General features: G+C 40.0%; 2 protein-coding genes and 1 pseudogene across 4 annotated transcripts in view; 1 reads left to right on the top strand and 2 right to left on the bottom strand.

Annotated features, from left to right (window-relative positions):
- PBX3 (PBX homeobox 3) overlaps positions 1 to 12526 on the bottom strand; it is a 194576-nt gene extending 182050 nt beyond the window's left edge. Inside the window, exons 1-2 of one of the 3 annotated variants that reach the window (XM_039861625.1) lie at positions 12207 to 12526; positions 11197 to 11270 (exon numbers count right to left, since the gene is read on the bottom strand). In XM_039861625.1, the coding sequence (XP_039717559.1) occupies positions 11197 to 11270; positions 12207 to 12406 (274 nt within the window). In that variant the 5' untranslated portion in view covers positions 12407 to 12526. Of the gene's footprint in view, positions 1 to 11196; positions 11271 to 11780; positions 11954 to 12206 lie in introns of those variants that run through there. The other 2 variants (XM_039861628.1, XM_039861626.1) reach the window with 2 other exon arrangements.
- A 1227-nt stretch (positions 12527 to 13753) lies between these two features.
- The window catches only part of MAPKAP1 (MAPK associated protein 1), a 229154-nt gene continuing 219123 nt past the window's right edge, over positions 13754 to 23784 (top strand). The window contains exon 1 of the mRNA XM_039861615.1: positions 13754 to 13858. The gene's annotated coding sequence lies outside the window, so the exon portion shown is untranslated. The remainder of the gene's footprint in view (positions 13859 to 23784) is intronic.
- On the bottom strand, positions 23047 to 23165 carry LOC120601830 (uncharacterized; annotated as a pseudogene).

Below are 23784 nucleotides of genomic sequence, written 5' to 3'. Positions count from 1 at the left end.
CACCTCTGTCATGCCTAATTAACAAGTCAGATGTACAATTTAGAAATTTTGCAATTAACCTGCTAAAATATTGCTGGAGGATGCTAATTGTTATGCCAGTTGCCATAAAAGCTCATTTGCATAACTTATGTGTGAAAAACAATTATGAGCCGCGTTCACAGACGCGGTCCACAAACTGCTCCTAGCTACGGATGAGAGGGCCACAAAAACACTTAATTCATTGCCCACAAAATTATGTTCCCCCTTTTCTTAAACAGCATCTGTTTTGTGAAGCTATATTCATAGAAAATCCCCAAATCAACAATTAGAAGCATATGTAAATGTGCGATTACAGTTCTTTTTCTTTCATTGACAACTTCTCCTTTTTTGCTTGCATGAGGAGTAGGGGATGATATGATAAATGCCTCACTGTTCCAATTCCCTTGCACAACAAATAGGAAGTACATTTGGCAGTGCCAGTGAAACTGCCAGCCCACCAGCCAGGAGGAAGCCATTCTCCTCTGCTCTATCTAGTCACTGCAGCACCATCACTAGAGGCCACTTTAACAACAGAGAAGCTAAAGTCAATTGTTTCTTCAGTGAATAGGCTTCTGTTCGCCAGCATATATTTACTGAGGCATTTAGGGCAGATTTTTGCCATTAAACTGAAGTCTGTAAAACATGGTTGTCTACAAATATTTACACTGGTGCTGACCATAGCTCTGCTGCCACTCAGTGTCACTTTGGACCTGACCACGTTTTTTTAAGCTCAGGATTTGCCATCTTCTTTGCATCCTCAATTTTCATTATTTTCTTGGCCCAAACTGAGAGATTCTGCCGCCACCTCTGGAGCAAGGACAGCCTGGGTTGCCACTCACAGGGCCATGGTTAAATTACCTAACCTCTCTCTGCTAGTTTCCTCATCCACAAATTTAGAATTAAAATATCTACCTTGGAGGGTTGCTGTAAGTTTAAGAAACATATGTCATCTGCATTATATAAATTTTTCCCCAAAAAGTGTGTATTACTTTTCAAATTTTCAAGTAGGGATTGTTTTGGTTTTTTTCCCATAATTTTTTTAAATGCATGTAGAGTAGTAAAGTACCATGGACAATGCCTGGTATACAGATGATGCTCAGTAAATGATAGTTTGTATTGTCATTATTAAATGAACGGAATCTTCTGAAGAGAAGAGCCTTGTCTTTCCAATATTGTATATTAAAGCACAGGAAATTATATTCGCTTAAAGACAAATAGGTTTATAAATTCTATGGCTTGCCCATCACTCTAACATTTAAAATTGAAAGGGAAGACTATGAGAATAACTTACCCTTTTTCTCACATTACAGTCTCTGACATCTACTTTTTTTAATTGGAAAAAAAGTTTGTGTTTCTAAAATAATTCACTCACTGAAAAGCAGTCAACTAAGTATAAACTTTAAACTTGAGATTTTCAAGTTAAAACAAAGCATACACATGGATCATAGTTTATTTCTAGAAAACACTATTAGACACCAAGCCAATATTTTGAAATATTAGGAATTTAAAAGTGACATGGTAATTAATAAGTCATAATGATAATCAGTCAAAAAATTTAATTGATTTAATTTTAGAAACTGTAATATTAGACTGATTATACTGAAAAGAATATTTCCTCTATTGAACATAAATCATAAATTTAGGTAAATCAAAATTAATTCATGCAATATATCGACAGAATAAAATTTATGTTTATAGAGTCCATCATTTCATTTTCTTCAAGCACTCTGTTTCTATACCTAATCACAGTCAAAAGGTCAAGAACCAAGAAGTCAGTAGTAAGTTCCTAAGAATATATATCTTCAATATCACATCACTGCTCTAACAAGTGGTAAACAAGAGAAATTCAGACAAGTCAAATACCCACACCCTATACACAGTTAAAAGAATTTCCGTCATTTTTTTCCTCCTATATATTCCAACAAAGAAATATGACGAAAAAACCAGAGGGTTCTCACTTATTTGAATAACAAGTGAAAATCTAAAAATATCTCCACTGTACATTATTACCAACTGTATCACTGGGTTTTATAGTGACAGCCCTGTGCTATAATTTCTGAGAAAACCTCTACATAAAGCTCCATAAACCCAACCATTCCTGTAATGTATCGCCTTATCTACCACACAATCATTTCAAACACAACTTTTCATGTTAGTATAATTTGTTCAAAAATGGTAATAAATACATCCATGAAGCCAGAGAAATCATTGCACAATCTATTGTAAGTTGTTCTTACCAGTACTGACAGTTAATCCTGGACTCAAGATCCAATGCAAAAGAAAAATAAAATATTCTGATATTACTTGATTTAATTAAAGATATTCATTATATGCATACCTTTTAATAGACCAACACCTCCAATCAACATTATAAATAATCTGGGCCAACTGCAGAATAAAGTCTGTGAACAATTATCACAAAACTAAAACATGGATGGCTGTCAGTTGGTGGCAGAGTTCTTGCTTTCATAATAAATATAAAATCAATTTCCTGTTCTAGTTCCTATTCCAAGTTGAAAATGATATATCTGACTATGAATTCCAACTACCTTCATCCTTAGGTGTTTTTTTTTTTTTTTTAAGTGGGGGAGAAAAGAAACTTGTGAGGCCACCTAAGTCAATTCTTTCTCATTTGAGGACACCTGGATAGTAAAGGTTTCTACATAACAGGCACATATAAGCTTACCATTTCATTTATTTTTTTAAATGCAGCGATTTCCCCATCAATGCCACTCAAGTATTTCAGAAGTCCCTCCCAATAATAATTCCTCTCTAAATTCCTACTTACAAAGCTTATTAGCGCATCTAAAAGCCTGTAGAAACTTTTTGTTTAAAAAATAATATGTAATTTCAAAAGCTTTTTGTTCCCATTTCAATCAAAAATAACTTCGTATGTTTTAAATGAAATTTAGCAAGTAATCAGAGACTAATGAGGATTCATTGATTTAAATAGTTCAGGGAGTCTGAGAAGGGAATGAGAATTTAAAGTAACCAAGTATTTCATTTAGAAGAGCAGCTAATGCGCAGGTACACTAAGTCCTCTCTCTGAGAAACATAATCGGGACTTTTGTCTCAGGAGAGACTCTTATCACTCCTCTGTGTGTACATTCCTAACTGCCATTACCATTAACAGGCACCACACATGCACGCCGAGGTGATGCCAGCCTTGGTAGTAGTGTGTATGCATGGCAGCTGTGGTGACTAAATAATCCATATGGCTCTGAAGAGAAGTTATGGTTTATTGGGTCTAGAGTCACAGCCAGTGGTGGAATTCAGACACTAGAACCAAGCCTCAAGATGAATGCTTTATCTAAACCCGCTCCTATCCAGCCACACTGGATTGTAGTTAGGCCAGGGTTTGGCAATTCTACCTCTAGCAATGGTTTACACAGGTAGAAGTTCCATGTTTGAGGAAATCTAAATTTTTTGACAGGCCCAGAGAAGTTCTGTCCTCCTCCCAGGCCACCACATCCCAGTATTCATTCATGTATTCCCCCACAAAATACAGAAAAATCACACGGTTGCTTTTTTAGAGAGAATATCAAAGGCCTTGGCTTAAACCACAAAAATCAGCAAAATCAAATGTGAAACTCTCTTGAACATGAAAATGAAATAGTATGGTAATCTTACCCAACAGATATATGTTGAAATGTAAATTCCACAGGTACTATAAAGGGCAGAGTTTAACCATTAATTCTAATTGTTTCAGCTTTTAGATACCGAAATGAGTCTTAATTCTCATTTAATATAGTTTCCTGAAGCCCAATTCAACAACTTCTTCCTTCTTTCCCTAGTGAAGAAAATATTCTTGTAAAGTTCAGTTTAGTAAGACACTGGTGCACAAGCACACATGCAAGTTTACACTTCGGAAAAGAGGTGATAGTTCACTAGCCACGTTGCTGAAATTAGGCTTTCAGAAAAAAAAAGACTAAATGACAAACTTCTTAGTATACTTGCATATATAGATAGTACAATGAAAACTTCGTATTTCTATCTCAAATTAGGTCAATTAATATTCAGAAAAATTCTATAACATTACGTTTAAATAATCATAAGAGGGGGAAAAAAACCCACCAATGTTCTAGAAGCTTCTCTAGACCTTTCAATCAATTTTATTTATATGCAAAACCAAGAGAAACTAAAAAAAAAAACAAAAAAAAAAAAAACAAAGCTCCTCCTGATGCTAAAGCTCTCAATTTACTGACAGGCAAATGGCTTCATGCTGCCACTTAATCTCATTTCTTGCATAATGCCCTCTAATTAGCATATCAAAGTGAATTAATACTTCTAGGGCATTAGCAATGGGGAAATCTGCTCCAGGCTCACAATAGCAGTTAAGAGAGAGCCAAGAAATCCTCAAAAACACCACAAACCACTTTGCATTGCAAAACTGTTCAATTTATTTATCCTCTCTCTCTAAACACTTTTACCGCACACTGTTTTACTACTGTTCACCAAACAAAATGATAATTGCCAAAGTTACCAGCATCTGTAATGCCTGTTTAGAATCTTAATTTAGATTATGTTGCAGATAATTTCTATATGCAACCATTTGTTCTACTATAAATGTTAATACAGAGACAGTGGAAATGTTGACATTCTCAATTAGTTAATCTGAATCTGAAATAAAATTTTATGGTTTTTTAAAATTTATGAATTTTTTAATGTAAAAAGCCACCTGCTGGACTCGGATGCCTAAGAAATATGCTTTTAAAACTGATGTATCCCATAAAGCAAAACAAAAAAAAAAAATCATTTTGCCATAACATATGTTGAGTCTCTCAAATTATGGTTTAAACATTGTGAGGAATCATCAGCATTTAAAGGATTACAATGTATACCAAAGTCCTCATTAATATAATCACACAAAAAGAGTTATTGTTCAAAAAAGTTTTACATTTTAAAGCACTTAAAGAAAACAAGTACAAAACTTTTAAAAATTATTTTTATCTATAATTACTTTTAATTATTTTCAGTCTTAATTACCATACTATATACACACAAAAAAAATACTATACCAATTCAACTTAACACATTCTATCACACCAGTTTTTTTGCTAGACATACAACTCAAATTTCATACCAAAGCAAACTACTGTTTGCCATCCAAAACTACAAACATATTACATATACGGAATATGTCCGCAAAAAAATAACAAAGAAATTCTGGTTATTCTGCTATAAAGAGGATAATTAGAATCAAATGTTAAAAGATTAATGAAATTTATTTTCAAATTATGTTGTGTCTGATGGTATAGAAAGGTTCATTTTTTTCAGTGGCTCATTCAAGCATTACTTATAATTTACTTGTTATATATAACACTACCATCTAGCTGTGATAGTAATTTGTCTGATTAACTTCTATAACTGTGTAAAAAATTTGATAGCCATGTCTGAAAAACTTTGACCAATTTACACTCCATAGTGATGTAAATTATTTACTCTCTTCATACTTAAAGACTCAAATGGCTTACTGAAGTAGAGCAAATGTTTGAAAAGGTCAACATGGGAGGGGGGGTGTGTGCAAGCTTTGTTAGTCAGTTACTACCTAAATCATGCTGATCACACTGATAAATGGCTAAAACACAAGCCTGCTGAGAAAACAAATAAAACATTATTCTCATAGTGTCAATATTGAAATAATAAATACCTAAAGATGTTCACATATACACAAATAGAGGAAAAACGGTCTAAAAATCCTTATTTAACTTGATGTGTTGGTGCTGATGTGTTAAATTTATTCTCAATAGACACCTCAATAGTATGAGTATGAAAGTGATGACTGATTTAGGGTGTGGTTCATGAAATGCGGTTTCAATTCTTTACAGCTATACTTCATATAATTTCATCCTATATAATGCCACCATAAAGTAGCAAAATTTAAATAATCTGAATAAGATGTTAAATTTAAATCTGTCTTGGAAGTGGCCTTTTACAAAATGTACAAAATGAAATCTAAAAGTACAAGCAAAATTAATTAAAAGGAAAAGGATCATAGTATGAAAAACGTACACTGATATATTTTATGAAAGCTAATAAACCAGTGTGCTTTTGGGGGCAAGTCAGGATTTCCTTTACTATTGTAATATACTCCTGATTTGGAATAAAATTATGTATATGTATATAACAACATAGTAAACTACCAAAGAAAATACCAAAACTACATAAAGCTAAAAAAATGAAGTCCACTAAAACTGAGGAAAGAATTACTTGCACAGATCAAGTTAGTATTGACAAGAAGGTTAGTAGACAGCCCCATATTTTTAAGATAATACCTACTTGATACTTTAGATCATGATGTTCTAAGGAACAACAGTGTAGCAGGGTTTTTTTATAGGTTTTCTACAAATACACTGCATGTATTATGAGGATGGGAGAGGAAGAATAAAGGAAGTTAGAAAACCATTCTTTTACATCCGCCCTCAAAACTTCCTAAAAAATTTCAGTAAGTTATACAAATTTATAAAAATAGAAAAAATTTGATAAAAAATATTCTTAAATTGCTTTAAGAAAAAATTTATGATAAAGCAATATAATTTATGATATTTCTAAGATATACTATGTATTTTTTCCTATTTAATCATTTAATATTTCCAATGCAAACGAGCCATGTCTAAAATTGAAATTAAATTTAAAATATTAAAAGTCCATTAAAATTTGCTTTGAAATTATTATGAAAGGGTAGGAGTCACAGAGAAAAGAAGAATGGCCAAGTGTTGCTAACTGCTGAAGGTAGGTGATGAGTTCATGAGGGTTCGAGTTTCTCTTCACTCTACATGTTTTATATTTGAAGTTGTCCATAATAAAACATTTTTAAAAAAACAGAAAATAAGCTCATTAAAACACAAAATTAATCATGTATAGAGCAGTACATTTGTTTTTAAAACTCTGGAACAAATAATGATAATTATTTTGGAAATATTGTAAGAGCAACCTAAAAGAACGTATGTAATACATACGATAGCATTTAGTCTCACATATAACAATTTTCACCTTTCGTGGTACATTTTCATTTGATGAAATATTTGGTTTTTAAACACTGGAAATTAAAGAATTACATGGCACTGTACAGAGAAATTTTAATATTGAAGCATAAATTTAAAAAAAAAAGATCAGAAAAAGAAGACTCCAATGAGTCTCTAAATCTTTAAGGTCAGAATTAAATAGAGAGGTGTTGACTAAGAGCACTGCCTTGTCCCTCTGAGAGCTGGTCACACTTGTAGCAGCAAAGATAAAAGGTTTAATCATATAAATCATATTCAAAATGCATATAAAAACTCAAGCTCCATTCTTGAACCAGTTTTGCACTCTAAAATTCTTATGAGTCTTTCTACGGAGTGTTCCTTTAAAAGTAAAGCATTTTTAATAGTCATTTTCTTCTCCTTAAACATAAAAAAATACTTCAACCAGCCCAACCAGCCAAGCAGGCCTTTCTCTTCCCCTGCGGACACCTCCTGCAGTAGAGAAGTTCATTAAGTTTTATGATCTTCCCAAGTCAGTCTTGCTTATAAGCCTCACAAAGGCCACAAATCTGGCAAACCATCATGTATGCCATTAGACATTACTAGTAAATGAATGCTATTTAGGGTTTGTGGTAGCAATAAATCAGAGTTTGGTTGGCAGCTATCAACATGGAGTATTTTAACCTACCGTTTAAAGAAAGAAAAAGGTTGTATTAATTTTTTAATATACATTTTTTCACAATACGATTCAGATTCTATGCCAAAACGTTGGATTTTCATTTAAATGTTTTAAATACTTTTTTTTCTCAAAAACAAACCATTTCCTTCATTGAAACTGTCATAATTAAGACCTTTAAGAAGGCAGATTTGCGAGGATATAACATTTCACAAAAGAAAGTACTTCAACAATCAAGATTAAGGTGGCCAAAAAGCTGTGAGGGAATGCACCAAAAAATGTAGATGAACAGCTCTCATAGCATCATAAATAAATATTATTAATAATTAATAAGTGATGGTAAAATATGGCTAAAAAACAAGAAAAATCTTAACATTTATCTCACTGGTTGTTTACTTAGTTTAGAGGCACAAATATCTTCATTATAAAGCCTATAACTTTCAATGGCTTTCAAAATGCATAAATATCACAAAATTCAACATTGACAGATATTTTTGCCCCAAAATAACTGAATGACAAATTTCACAAAAGAATACATTTTCAAGAAAAAGCAAGTATCTCATAGTAAAAGCATACTTTCCCTACCTCTGAACAAGAAAATAATATAATTGTGGTGGATTACCCATTTATCTGTCAGATGGGAAAAATACCTTTTTGTATTTGGTAGGAGGGAAAAAAGATGTTTTCCAAACTAAACCCCTCATGTGCATCAGAACTGGCAGTGTTCACTACCTGATCAGAAATCTCAAAATCGACTGGCAGATCTACAAATACATGGAATTCTTTTTAAAGATTTTGTTTTATTTTAGAAGTACAACTGAAATGACATTATCTATTGAAGTGACAGTTCCCCCCCACACACATTCCCACTAGTCAACCCCCTACCCTTCCATTATGCAGAATAGAGTCATCACATAATGTTCCAGGTTCCTATTACAAATGACTAGGTAAACTTTCTCTAGATTACAGAGAATTAATGTTCAAATGTTATATTATTAGATTAAGTAAAATGACCTAAAGAAAAAGCATTACACAATATACAGATATTCAACAATGCTTATTTTATAAGTTTCCAAAGCATGACCATGGGAACAGATGGGGGGTGGGTATGGGAGGGGGGAGCTGGAATTTGCTGCCCCGCTTTCTTTGCTTTGGTAACACTAATGTCTACACAGCTGTTTTATTTCAAACCAAGGATTCTGAGTCCAGCGTCCCTGTCTCCTTCTAAGACTAGTTTTAGAGGCTGAGGTGGAGCTATGGGTAGTAAGTAGGGAAGAAAGGAGGGGAGAGAAAGAGCTTCACCCCCATCAATCATTCGGTACTTAAATCCATCCCTCTCGAGCTTAGAGAGGCTGGCAGGAAGATGCCTCTGACCAGACAGCCTCCTTTACTCTTTGTCGGCTGTTGGCTTTTTACAAAAGAGATAATGTGCAAACTTGAATCCACTGGCCAAAGCACAAAAAGAGGATCTAATTTACAAAGTATCACTGAAAGCCTCAGAAACAAATTTCAAAACACAAAAATTTCCTTTGTCAGCTACCTCTTGCTTCTTAAATAGCAAGAGCCCTACCAAAGCTCTCTTTGCCAGTAATCCCAGACTCTGAAAAGACTTTCTTTTTCGTAACTCACCTTTGACATGAGGTTGACTACACTATCCTTTCAGAACGGTGTAACTAAGTCTTGTGCAAATAAGCAACTAGAGGACTCATGCTTCCTAATTGAATTCTGCCTGCTGCTAAATGTCTAAACAAGAAAAGCAGTTTGCTGGGTTTGGTTCTCAAGCTAACTAGGCCAAAACTTAAAAAAGGCAAAAAAAATAAATAAATACAAATCATGAGCAGGGGGTGAGGGGAAGAATATCAATCCCCTCTCCCTAGTAATATAATGCCGTATAAAGTGGAATCAATCTTAATATTCACAACATAGTCAATACCCCAGTGCTTAGCTGTCAGCAGAAACTGAAGTGGAGCCCTGATAGCAAGAAAATCCTTGGACATTAAGCAACATAATTTACTGAGAATTATGTACTTTTAGGCTCCTAAACTAAGAATCTTTAAGATTTAATGCTTAATGTCTTATTTTATAGTCAGATAAAAATTATCTACTGTTTTAAATCACAATGCTTTCCAAAGATAGCTAAAAGTCAACACAGAGTGAAAGTTAGTAATTTAAAACGTCTGTGGCTTACAAAATGTAAAACGCATCTTAAAAAGATCACTCAATATTAGGAAACCATGCATACTATGTGAATGAAAAGCAGAAACGGCGCTCTTTAAGGCTCTTGATATTTGCTGTTAGTCATGGTTTTACTATATATTTTAATAGCCAGCAACAACTCATCATCTTTTCTAGGTTACTTTTAGGATCAGAATAGCATTGCAGAGTGAAAAATCTGTTTACAAGGAGAGTAACTCGCCCACCAAATAACAATTATAGGCAGTATACTATTACTTGTACACTCAATTTAAATACAATCAGTTAACGTTTAAAATTGTATCTCTTGGATATTGCTACATCCTGGACTTTAACTTTCTCTTCTTTGCCTCAACTTAAAAATGGCAACTTTGTAACATTATATAGCCAACACAGGCACATACAGACATAAACACAAAACAGTAAAGCTTGTTTAATGCACTTGTTTGCCATATTCAGGGAAGATAAAACCAAATACCAACTAAAACATCTAGATTAAATCTCTAATTCCACCTGAGTCACTACTGTCACCTCGACACTAAATTGCCTTCAATTTTTAAGTCTAAGAAAATTAAATTAACATGAACTGCCAAAAATTTATCTAATATGTACTTGTAGCTTTCACTCCAGCACTTCTGCAAAAGCTGTCTCCTCATATATATTCCCTGCCTTGAACACTTCAAAAATTGTTTAACCTGCATCCGTGGACCTTTCTCTATTTTATAAAATATATTAAGCGTATTTACAAAGTAATGACTTCAAGGATAAAATTTACTGAAAGTATTATTAATTGATGTAATACACTGTATATACCTAAAGGCATCATTTACTCTTCCTCTTTTCTTAAAAGTAATCTGCCCAACTAAAACACTAATTCAAACATGCCCCTGGAGTCTGTTCAATTGCATCTATTCTTCTATCAGTGGAGCTGACGCTTAAGGCTATCCAAGTAAAACAAAGTTCGGGCGATGCTTCTCCCGGGGACTCGGTTCCTGGCATCCAGTCTCCCGTTGCTCCTTTTAAAAACTGACATACAAACAAGGCGAAAGGAGCTGGAGAGGGCGGCTGACGCTCCGGGCCCCCTCCCCGGCTGCAGCTAGGGGCGGCCACCTGGGGACAGCGACCCAGCCCCGTCCGCATCTACACTTCATTTTACACTAGGAGCGGAATTGAGAAAGCGACTCCAGATTTATTGCAGTTTTTTTTCTCACGATCAGGAGGTGGGAAGGAGAGAATGATCAAAGATGGCGGTGCCCAAAAGCAGCAGCTCTCAACTGGAGAGTCGAAGGAGTAGCTCTGACCCCACCTCGGGGGTCTCCAGGCCCACAGCGGGGCGCAGCGTCTTACCTGTTTTCTCTTTGATCTCACACAGGACGCTGAAGAGCGCGGGTTTCATTCTGTGACAGTTTAGGGCATGTTTCCTAAAAAACAAATAGCAAAACACAAAGGTATTAGCATCACCTATGGAATAATATGGCGCCTTCCTTTAAGTTAGACCCAAGATTTAATTCCGGCCCCCGATTCGGAACGGCTTTTTTGAACCCTGGAAAGTCAACAGAAACTCAAGTTGACTAGTGAGCGACAGCCGGCAAGCTCCGGCGGCTCAAGCTCCAGCCCGAAGGAAGCGCGACCCATCTGCCCGGCAGGCAGCAGCCTCGGCGACCGCAGGGCGCGAACCCGTGCGGGGAGCCTCGACACCCGGGAGGCGGCGGCGACCCACGGGAGGGGATTGCGCGGAGGGGCTCCCGCGTCCGCCCTCCGCAGAGAGAGCCCGCGCGGGCGGGCGGCCGCCTGCGGCCAGCGGGCGGTGACAGCTCCGCAAACTTTGCGAGGCCGCCCCCCCCACCCCGCCCCGAGAACTTGGCCTCCCGCACCCACCCCGCCCGGGAACCGCCCATCGCCCCGCGCCGGGGCAGGGAAGCCGCCCGCACCGCGAGGTCGTCCCGCGGCCAAGTGGAGCCCGGCGCCAGGACTCCGGGCCTGGGGAGAAAGTTGCACTTCCGTCAGGTGCGGCCCGGGGCCCTCTCCGGGCGGCGGGCACCGGGGTCCAGGCGGGAGGTTTGAATCCGCGCGCGAGGGGCCGGGCTGCCGATGGGCCAGACGGCGCGGGAGAGAAAAACCACAAAACCCGCGCGGCGCCAAGTCCGACCCAAGCCCCGAGAGCAACTTTGCCGACTCCCGCCCGCGTCCAGGGGCGCGGGCAAGTCCCCCCGAGGCCCGGGCTGGCGGCCGGCTTTCTGAGAAAGTTCCCCGCCCGAGGATGAGGCCGCTGCCCCGGGCGCCACCCCGGGCCCGGACTCGGCCGCGGGCCCGGCTCCCTCACACACACAAAAGATGCTTAATGAGACGACACCAACTTTGCTTGCGCCTCGTCCAAGCTCTGGTCGGTGATGGTCATGATCTGGTGGAGGATGTCGCCGATGTCCTGCTTCCTGCCGTCGCCGTCCGCCCCTTCGTGGCCGTGAGGGGGAGGCGGCAGGGCCATGCCCCCCTGCACCGAGTGGCCGGCCAGGTTCACCCCGGCCAGAGTCTGCAGCATTCTGGATTGATCGTCCATCCCGCCGCACGCGGGCGGGAGCGGGCGGCGGCGGCGGCTGAGGCGAAGGCTGAGGCGGCGGCGGTGGCGGCGGCAGCGACGAGGGAGGAGAAGAAAGAGGGGGAGGGGGAGGGGGAGGCGGCCGCGCGCTCCCCGCCCGCGCGGGGAGGGGGCGGCCCGGCCGGCGGGGCCCGCGGCTGAGGCGGTGCGGACCGGCGCCCGGCACCGGCTTCCGCCGCCGCCGAGGCTGAGGAGAAGCGGCGGGCGGAAGCGCTGGGCTCCTCGGAGGTGGCGGAGGCGGAGGCAGCGGCGCCCGCTGCCCTCACGCGGCCGCCGCGCCGCCTCCTCGCCGCCGCGCGCCCCGCCGGGCGGCCCCACGCAACTTGCTCCTCAGCGCCCGCCGAGTTGCCGGGACGCCTGCCGCTCCCCGCGCCAGCCTGCGCACTACCCTCCCTCGGCCGCCGCCGCCGCCGCCTCCTCGGCCGGGCGGGATCCGAGCCCCGGCGGCCCCGGGGGAGGGAGCGGCGGCGGCGGGCGGCGGCGGAGGAGGAAGCCGGCGGGCGGGCCGAGGGGAGCGAGGGGGGCGGAGGAGGAAAGTTTGGGAGCGGGCGGGCTGGCGCGGCGGGGGCGCAGAGCCCGATGGAGGGCCCCGGCGGGCCGCGCGCCGAGCGGACAGCAGATTGATGGGGCGGGAGAAGTCGCCGCCGCCACTGCCTGAGCCGCGCACCCTGCCAGCAGCCGCCGCGGACCGGGCTCGAAGGCCGCTCGGCTGAGGGATTGACAGGCTGCCAGTGCCACTCACTCACTGCGGCCCCGGCGCCCGAGGGGAGGGGCGGGGCGAGAGAGAGGGCGGGGGAGTACTCTGCATGCCCCGCCCCTGGGGGCGGTGCGCGCGCTCATTGGGCCTTACTCCTCCCGCCGCCGCCGCCGGCACCGCCCTCGGAGTTCGGCCCGCCCCCTCTGGCCTCTGATCCCCGGCGCCTGGGAGCGCGCCACCGGATTTTCACGCCTGCTCGCGTCCTCGTCCCCCGGAGTGGACGCCCCTGGACCGAACGTGACTGCGCCCCAGCTCTTGCTCCTTAGTGTTAGCAGTCATGGGTGCGATGATGAGTTGTGTGTGGGACACGGGGCAACTCTCTACAAAGCCAACCATGTGCTTTTCTGCAGTGCCGTGAGCTTCACGCCTCGGACAGCATCGGGATACATTTTCCCGCTCTTCCCGTCAGGAGGTGGTGCCCTCAGGATGCCCGCCGCCTGTCCTGGGCCAATCGCATGGCGCTAGGAGCTGAACGGGGCGGGACAGAGGCAAGGAAGGGCTGTCCCAATTGGAGCGTTCGAAATGACTTGGGCAGTGGAGGGGACGCGGCGGATAGTGGCCCCGCCCCTTCTGCGATCACCATAGTAACCAAGAAGGCGCAGCTCTGAGTTGGCTACAGGGCCCCCGCCTTGCGCTGTCCTTCAAGAGGTGACCAGGTAAGAACTCCTTGTCCCGCATGTTTGAAGTCTGCGCGCCAAGCAGATCTGACTGCCATACACTTTCCCTTGAAAGGGGAGCAGATGAAAATGTTTTAGAGGGAAATGGATCTGAGAGGCGGGAAAGCGCCTGACATCCAGGACTAATTCAAGGTTTAGAACCCTTTACAGACTTTGCAGTTTCTGGTAATACAGGGACCACTCCTTTGGCAGCATTTGCTTTTAGCTGCCTCCATATAAACCAAGCTGCAAAAATGAGGTCTTTATTACAAAGATATGTTTATTTGAGGATAGACTGGATTTCACTTATTAACTTAGCCGTCACCGTGAGTCATTTAATGTTGGTGATTCCAGCCACAGAATTTCATATGTATAACACCTCTTCCATTGTACTCTGTTTACAAATGACTGAAGTCTCACATTATTTGGGCATCTGGACTTCTGCCTCCTGTGGATGCTTGTGCTTTCTCTTAATCTGATTTCCCAACCAGGACTTCAACGTGTTTTCCTCATTTTACATACTAGGGTTAGATGGTTCTGAAAAATCTTCTTGTTCCTTCCCCAAACTCAGTAAGCTGTCTTACCTGAAACCAAAAATAGGGGTGTGAGTTATGAAAAATGGCTCTTACTCTGCAGGGTTTAATGTAGGACAAGCAGCAGTTCTTTACTTGCCAGATGGATTCTTGGAATGAAGCAGGCTACTCTGTTCCAGGTTCTTTCCTTCATATGTTTGTGTACCTTTAAATACTCCCCACTGCAAAGCTAATAGCTAACCTTACAGTTAGGCAAGCTAAAATCCTTACAAACTGCACAGCTGCTAGAGAGGGAGTTCCAAACAATCCGCCCTGCTTAGAAGCCCACCTCATGTTCATTTGTATTCTCACTCTTCTATAGCCCAGTTATGAGTCAAGTTTCTGATCTTTCAAGCCCCTATTATGCGTTACTCATAACCATCATTGATTGAGCTTTCTCTATTCTTGTTTTTAAAGCTGTCACCGAATCTTTATACATTTTTACATAAAGGAGCAAGAGTAAGCAACCAATCTTTCATAATTCTCCAGTATTGAAGATGTAAAACCATGTAATTCTATCAGAAAAAACTGCTTTGAGACCTAAATTCCTTCTAGCTCTAAAATTCAATGATCCTGTGACTCACTACCAGGCCTCGTGCCCTCCTTCTAGGTTCATAATCTTGACTAATCAGTCATGAGGATGAGGCTAATTAGTGACAGGGATTTATGGTTATTTCTAGCCCACACCAAACATTGAGTTATATAAGTAAAGCAACATGTATAAAAATATAAATAAAATTAAAGAAACACTTAAGCAAATAGAGGCAATTGGGTACTATGGGCTATGTAAACAAACTGGAACATAAAATCATAAATTAGAATTAAGAAAACAGTTAAACAAATGCCAACAATTAGGAATAAAACAGCTTGTTAAATGTCTAACACCCGCAGCTATTTTATGGCACACACCTTTAAACTCATGGTCATCAGTGATGTGGAAACTTGATACCATAATTCTGCATTAAGTGATTGGATTAGATTGACCTTCTGCTTGGGAAGCTTTCCTTTCTGTTATTATCAATATGAGTTGCAATAAAAATCAGAGGGTCCTAGCAAGGATTCCCTCACAGGCTCATTGACAACTGCCATTGATTTAAAGCATAAATTCTTTTAGATTGGTTTCCAAGCCCCAGTAAACATTGTCAGCTAATTGTACATGCTCCAAGATCTCTTGTGCTTTTGCCAGTTTCTCACATAGGATGTTGCCTTTTCTCAGCTCAGCAATAGGAGTCACATGGTTGGTGCCTTTACAAATAATAGAATAGAACTGCCCTAAATACCTGAATCCATCTTTTATTATTTCTAAGGTGGTGATTATTAAAAAGTCAAGGGAAATGTAATTTACTTTTGGCTAGTGTACATTCATGTAAAGTTAAGTAATAGTGACAAAGTGGTGAAAACCAAGTAGAGGTTCTCTCATCATCCCTTTCCATGGATTGGTATTAACATCACATTGCCTCCATCCATCATCAGTGTGGTGATCATCACAACAGATGCCATTGTCCCACTCTCTCAGGGTGGGACAGTGTGCTCTGTGTTCCCCATATTTCATCTTCAGTCTCACAGCCCTATCTAGGTGAGATTATTATTAAATAAGGAAACAGAATGAGACAGGGTAAGGAATTTACACAAAACCACAAAGCCAATAAGTACTGAACCTTGAATTGAAATCTTGATCTGTGTGGTTGCAAAGCCCACCCTGTAAAACACTGCACCAAAAAAAAAAAAAAGAGTCATTTAATGAAGATTACTAAGTAAAAATCACAAGACATTAGCAGGTGAACTATAAGTTAATAAAAAATAAGTAACTAGATACTTAATAAAAAAAGAAAATAAACAATTTTATTAGGGGAACTGGGTCTCCCAGCAGCAAAGAAGTAAAATGAAGACTAAAGCCCAAGCGAGACCATCCTTCATGGCCATCTAGGATCCTGTCTCTCTGAAGCTTTCCTGCCATGCCTGCCTTTACAAGCTTCACCAGCTTTAAACTCTCTCAGAACATATCACTTATAATATATAATTTACCACTATACTAGATAGTCCTGTGTTGTTTGCTCTCAACTCACCTGTTTTTCATCTAGTTCATAAATATTTTGAGATGCGACAACATGACTGATTTGGCTTAAAAAAAAAAAAGATCTTTTCTAATTGTCTCTTTGGAGAAACTACTTCAATACCTATTCCCAAACATATTTCTCTACCACTTTAGCAATGACTCTTTAGAAGTGGTCTTTACAGTTGATAGCACGTTGGACATGGGACAAATCATCTTCTGAGGATGTATTTGATTGAACAACCAAAGGATCAGTAGAATATCAGTGCACCCTTCTACAATGAGGTCCTTAAAAGAGAATATTTATTGGAATACAGTAGTCCCCCCGAAGCCACGTTTTCGCATTCCACAGTTTCAGTTACCTTCAGTCAACCATGGTCCAAAAATATTAAATGGAAAATCCCAGAAATAAAAAACTCATACATTTTAAATTGTGCACCATCCCACTTGGATGTGAATCATCCTTTTGTGTAACATATCAACCCTGCGCCCTTTCGTCACTTAGTAGCTATCACTTAATAGCCATCTCGGTTATTAGATCCACTGTCAGATATTGTGTGGCACTTGTGTTCAGATAACCATTATTTTACTTAATAATGCCCTCAAAGCACAAGAATGGTTTAAACTTTATCGTAAGTATGTATGTATAGGGGGAAAAAATATATAGTATATGTAGGGTTTGGTACTATCCACGGTTTTAGGCATCTACTGCGGGTCTTATTCCTCACAGATGAGGGATGATAACTGTACATCACCTTATACATCCCTTATGTCCTTTCATTCCTCGTAGCACCTAGTAAAATGCAGTCTCATACATAGTAGGCTTTGGGGCTGACTCTGTCAGTTGCTTGCCTGTCATCCATTGGTTCACCTCCTTCTATGTTGATGGAACCCTAATTTTATTCTGATAGCAATGCACTCAGTCTCAGTCAAGGTCTAAGTCAAGTACAAACATCCTGTCCCCTGCCTTCTGAGCATGTCAGGGGAGAAGTTGACTTTCTTCGTAATAAAAAGAGGGGTAGATGGGTAGACATGGCTCCTCTTCCTTCCGTCACTTTCCATCTTTGGACATAGTTCTGATTTTAGAGTGGCAGCAGCAGCCATCTTGTGATAATGAGGTGACAATATGAAAATAAAAATCAACATGGTTTGGTGGTTTATCTCTGTGATCTTCCTCCCCAAAACTCATAATCTAATCCCAGTCTAATCATAAGAAAAACATTAAGCAAACTCCAATTGAGAATCATTCTACTTGACTAGTCCTCTTGCAACTGTCAAGGTCATCAAAAACAAGGAATCTCTGAAAAACTCTCAGTCAATCACATGACCAATGAATCAATCAATCATGACTATGTAATGGAACCCTAATAAAAACTCTGGACACTCCAGAACCCTAATAAAAACTCCAACACTCAGTGGAGCTTCCTGGTTGGTGAACACATCATTGTTCACCAAGAAGTTGATGTGCCTTGACACTACTCAGCTGGAGGGCATGGAAACCCTTGTGTTCAAGACCCTCTCAGACCTTGAAATATGTGTCTCCTCGTTTGATTAGTCCTGATTTATAGCATTTATGATAAAACTGTAATCATAAGTACAGTGTTTTTCAGAATTCTGTGTCGTTCTGGTAAATTATTAAACCTGAGGGGATCATGGGAACACCCAAATGTGTTACCAGTTGGTCAGAAATGTAGGTGGTCTGAAATGCCCTGAACTTGTGGCTGGCATCTGAAATGAGGGCATTCTTATTGAGCTCTGTAGTATTTATCTATTCCTGTGTAATAAATTACCCCAAAACTCATTGGCTTAAAACAACAAACATTTATTATCTTAGAGTTTCTGTGTGTTAGGAATTTGAATGTAGCTTAGCTAGGTGCCTCTGGCTTAGGGTGTCTCACGAGGCTCCAATCAGGGCGATAGCTGTCACCTCAAGGCTTATCAAAGGGAGGTTCCACTTCCCAGCTCACTCACATGGCTGTGAGCAGGCCTGAGATGCTCAATGACTGTCGGCCAGAGACATCAGTTTCTTGACCCTAGGACCTCTCCTTAGGACAACTCACAACATGGCAGCTGGCTTCTAAAAGGCTGAGGAAGCAAGAGAGCAAAAAAGGGTAAGCGAGACAGAAGTCAGTCGGTCTTTGTAACTAATCTCAGAAGTGACATCCCAACACTTTTGCTGTGTTCTCTTTATTAGGAGCAAGTCATTAGATCCAACCCACACTCCAGGGCAGAGGATTACACAGAATATAAATATTAAGAGATAACAGTCACTGGGATTTGTTATGGACTGAATATTTGTGTCTCCTCAGAATTCATTTTTTGAAGTCATACTGTGCAACGTGTTAGCATTAGGAGGTGAGGCCTTTGGGAAGTAATTAAGTTTAGATGAGGTCACAGAGGTAGAGACCCCATGAGGAGATTAGTGCCCTTATAAAAGGAGGAAGGGACATCAGAGCTTCCCCTCTCTGCCATGTGAGAACACAGCATGATGGCAGCCATCTGCAAGCCAGATAGAGGGCCCTTACCAGAACTTGACCATGCTGGCACCCTGATCTCAGACTGCCCAGCCTCTAGAACTGTGAGAAATGTCTGTTTAAACCACTCAATCTATGGTATTTTGTTATAGCAGCCCAACCTTATTAAGACAGATGTCATCATGAAGGCAGTCTAATACATCCTCCAAATTTGATTCTCAATGCCAGTCAATTCACGGCATGATCTTCACCCTCTCTCTCCCTCCGTCCTCACCCTGCTTCTCTCTCACTTATATTCAGTGGGATCTACCTCTGTAATGTGCTTCGTAGCCAGACCTTTAATGCTCTTCTAAGCTATTCCAGTTTTATCTCTCCAATCTTATTTCCCATTATTCTTTTCCATATACTTGATATGATAATCAACCCTAATACTCCACACTTTTTGGCCTCCTCCCTTTTGCTCATGCTGTTCCCTCCCATGGGAATGCATGTCCAGATCTTACCCATCTTCAATAATGCTGTGTAATCACTTTCACACACAGTATCTCTGCCGATCCTCGAAATAACGCAAAGATTTTAAGATGTTATATTAACCCATTTTATAAATAAGTTTCAGAAAATAATAGCTACTGACACTGAACACTTAGTTTGTGGCAGGCACTGGACTAATGATTTCTCATACTTCACCCAGTTAAATCTTCATGACTGCCCTATGACTTAAGCATTAACCTCCCCATTCATAGTTGGGAGATACCGAGACCTAAAAATGACTTGACCAAGATCACATGGCTGGTAAATGACCTGTGGTTCAAACAAATCACTGTCTCAGCATTCTTGTGACTAACTTTCATACCACACTGCCTTTAGAGAGGTTATGCCACTTGTCCAAGGTTATACCATTACTAAGCGACAGAGTGGAATTAGGACTGGAGACCACTGACCCTTTCCACCACACATTACCTCCCTGTTCTAGTGTCACTTCAAGAAAGCTTTTCTAAGCCCCAAAAGGAAGCAAATGCTTTTTTCATGAGACCACAATATCACTTGGGTTCTTATAAATGTGTACCTTTTTAAACTGTAGTAAGATATTCATAACTTATCACACATAACTGCATTTAAATGTACAGTTCAGTTGCATTAAGCACATTCACACTGATGTGCAAACATCACGGCCATCCACTCCAGAACTTTTTTCATCTTCCAAAATGGAAACTCTGTCCCCATTAAATAATAACTCCTCATTTCTCCGTCCTCTAGCCCCTGGCAACCACCATTCTATTATCTGTGTCTGTGAATTTGACCAGTAGATACCTCATATAAGCAGAATCCTACAGCACTTGTCCTTATATGACTGGCTTTTTTCACTTAGCATGAAAGTTCATCCATGCTGTAGAATAGATCAGAATTTCCTTTTTAAAACTGAATAATATTCCATGATATTCATGTACTACAACATTTTGTTTATTCGTTCACTCATTAATGGATACAAGGTTGCTTCCATGTTTTAGCTATGGTGAGTAATACTGCTATAAACATGGGTGTTCATGTGTTTGAGTTCTTGCTTTCAGTTCTTTTGGTTATGTACCCAGAAGTAGAATTACTGGATTGTATGGTAATTTATTTTTAATTTTTTCAGAAACTGCCATAACTGTTTTTCATGGAGGCTGTACCATTTTATATTACACCGAAAGTGCATAAGGGTAAATGTGTATCTTTTAATATAGCTCCTAGATATGTATCTTATATACTCCGCTCCTTGAAAAAAATGGTCTTTTTTTTTTTTTTTATGGTGACTTTGGTTAACAAAATCCAGTAAGTTTCAAGTGTACAATTCAACAGTAAGTTATATATATATTGCATTGTATATTAACCACTCATAGTTATATTTCTCTCTGTCACCATGTATTTGACCCCTTTGACCCCATCTACCTTCCCTCCCCCCCACCCTCTGGTAACCATTAGTCCACTGTCCATGTCCATGAGTTTGTTTGTCCTGTTTGTTTGTTGCTTTTAGATTTATATCCCACATATAAGTGATATCATACGATTTTCAACTTTTTCTGTCTGGCTTATTTCGCTTAGCATGATTATCTCAAGATCCATTCATGTTGTCACAAATGGCAGTATTTCATCTCTTCCTATGGCTGAGTAATATTTCATTGTATATATGTACCACAGCTTCTTTATCCAATTATCTATTGTAGGACACTTTGGTTGCTTTCATATCCTGGCCACTGTGAATAGTGCTGCTATGAACATCGGTGTCCATATACCTTTTCAGATAAATGTTTTCAAGTCTTTGGAGTAAATACCCAGTAGAAGGATTGATGAATCATATGGTAGATTGATTCTTAGTTTTTTAAAGAACTTCTACACTATTTTCCATAGTGGCTGTACCAATTTGCAGTCCCACCAGCAGTGTATGAGGGTTCCTTTTTCTCCGCATCCTTGTTATTACGTGTTCTGTTGATAAGAGCTATGCTAACAGGTGTGAGATGGTATCTCAATGTGGTTTTGATTTCCATTTCCCTAATAGCTAGCGATGTTGAGCATCTTTTCATGTGTTCGTTGGCCATTTGTATGTCTTCTTAGGAGGAGTATCGGTTCAGGTCTTCTGCTCATTATTAATTGGATTGTTTGTTTTTTTGTCGTTATTGAGTTGTATTGAGTTTTTTGTATGTTTTGGATATTAGGCCCTTATTAGAGGCATTGCTTGCAAATATATTTTCCCATTTGAATGGTTATCTTTACCTTGTTGACAGTTTCTTTTGCTCTGCAGAAGATTTTTAGTTTGATATAGTCTCATTCATTTATTTTGGCTTTTACTTCCTTTGCCTTTGAGGTCAAATTCATAAAATCCTCTTTAAGTCCAAGGTCCATGAGTTTAGTTCCTATGTGTTCTTCTATGCATTTTATTGTTTCAGGTCTTATATTTAGATCTTTAATCCATTTTGAGTTAACTTTGGTGTGTGGTGATAGACAACAGTCTAGTTTCATTCTTTTGCACGTGGCTTTCCAGTTTTCCCAACACCATTTATTGAAGAGGCTTTCCTTTCTCCATTGTATGTTTTTGGCTCCTTTGTTGAAAATTATTTACTCATGTGAATATGGATTCACTTCTGGGCTCTCAATTCTATTCCACTGGTCTATTCCGCTGTGTGTCTGTTTTTCTGCCAATACCATGCCATTTTGATTATTGTCACTTTGTAGTATAATTTAAAGTGGGGCAGAGTGATGCCTCCAGCCTCGTTATTTTTTCTCACGATGGCTTTGGCGATTTGGAGTCTTTTGTGTTTCCATACAAATCTGATGATTTTTTGTTCTATTTCTTTAAAAAGTGCTGATGGGATTGACGGGGATCGCATTAAATCTGTATAATGCTTTAGGTAATAAGGCCATTTTAACTATGTTGATTCTTCCTATCCAAGCACATGGAATATCTTTCCATTTCTTTGTGTCTTCTTCAATTTCTTTTAATAGGGTCTTATAGTTTTCATTATATGGGCCCTTCACATGTTTCATTGGGTCTATTCCTAGGTATTTTATTCTTTTTGTTGCAATTGCAAAAGAAATTGTTTTTTTCCACTACTTTTTCTGAAAATTCATTATTAGAGTATAGGAACGCTATGGATTTTCGAACATTGATTTTGTATCCAGAAACTTTACTGTATTTGCTTATTATTTCTAGGAGTGTTCTTGTGGAGTCTTTAGGGCTTTCTATATAGAGAATCATGTCATCTGCAAATAGTGACAGTTTGACTTCTTCATTTCCTATTTGGATGCCTTTTATTTCTTTCTCGTGCCTGATTGCACTCACTAGGACCACCAATGTTATACTGAATAACATTGGTGATAGTGGACAGTTTTGTCTTGTTCCTGATCTTAGAGGAAAGGTTTTTAGTTTTTCACCGTTAAATATGATGTTGACTGAGGGTTTGTCATATATGGCCTTTATTATGTTAAGGTACTTTCCTTCTATACCTATTTAGTGTTTTGTTGTTGTTGTTTTTAAGGTGAGGCAACCCTTGGTCGACCTCACAGATTGCAAGGACCTTGTCAGCTTATAATCCCTTATTTTTTTATTTTTTACTCCTATAGCACCTGGTCTTCCTAGGTGGTCTCCCATCCAAGTACTAACCTGGCCCGACCCTGCTTAGCTTCCAAGATCAGGTGGGATCAGGCTTGTTCAGGGTAACATGGCCATAGACTATTTAAGTGTTTTGGTCATAAATGGATGCTGTATCTTGTCAAAGGCTTTTGCATCTATTGATACGATCAAATGTTGCTTATTCTTTATTTTGTTTGTGTGGCATATCACATTTATCAATTTGCCTATGTTAAACCATCCCTGTGCCCCTGGAATGAAGCCCACTCGATCATGGTGTATAATCTTTTTAATATGTTGTTGTATTCGGTTCGCTAGTATCTTATTTAGGATTTTTGCAACTGTGTTCATGAGAGATATTGGTCTGTAGTTTTCTTTGTGTGTGTGTGTTATCTTTACCAGGTTTAAGTATCAGGGCCTCATAAAATGAGTTAGGAAGTACTGCCTCCTCTTCAATTTTTTGGAAAAAGTCTTTCGACATCCAACTTTAAATCCTGAACAACACCTTGCATATAATAGATGCTCAGAAAATATTTTGTTAAATAAATGCATAAATAGGGTATCAAAAAATCACTATCTTGAAACAAATGAATCTGCTATTATTTGAAATCTACTAAAAACTTCAGACAAGATCCAGATAGCTGCAGAACAGTGTATCTGAAGATACGTTTTTTTTTAAGCTAGTGTATAAATCCAGTGTTTCATTTCTTAAAAACAAGTGG

Source organism: Pteropus medius, unplaced genomic scaffold (assembly GCF_902729225.1).
Source record: "Pteropus medius unplaced genomic scaffold, Ma_sr-lr_union100, whole genome shotgun sequence".
NCBI lineage: Eukaryota > Metazoa > Chordata > Mammalia > Chiroptera > Pteropodidae > Pteropus > Pteropus medius.
This window is presented reverse-complemented; position numbering and strand designations above follow the sequence as displayed.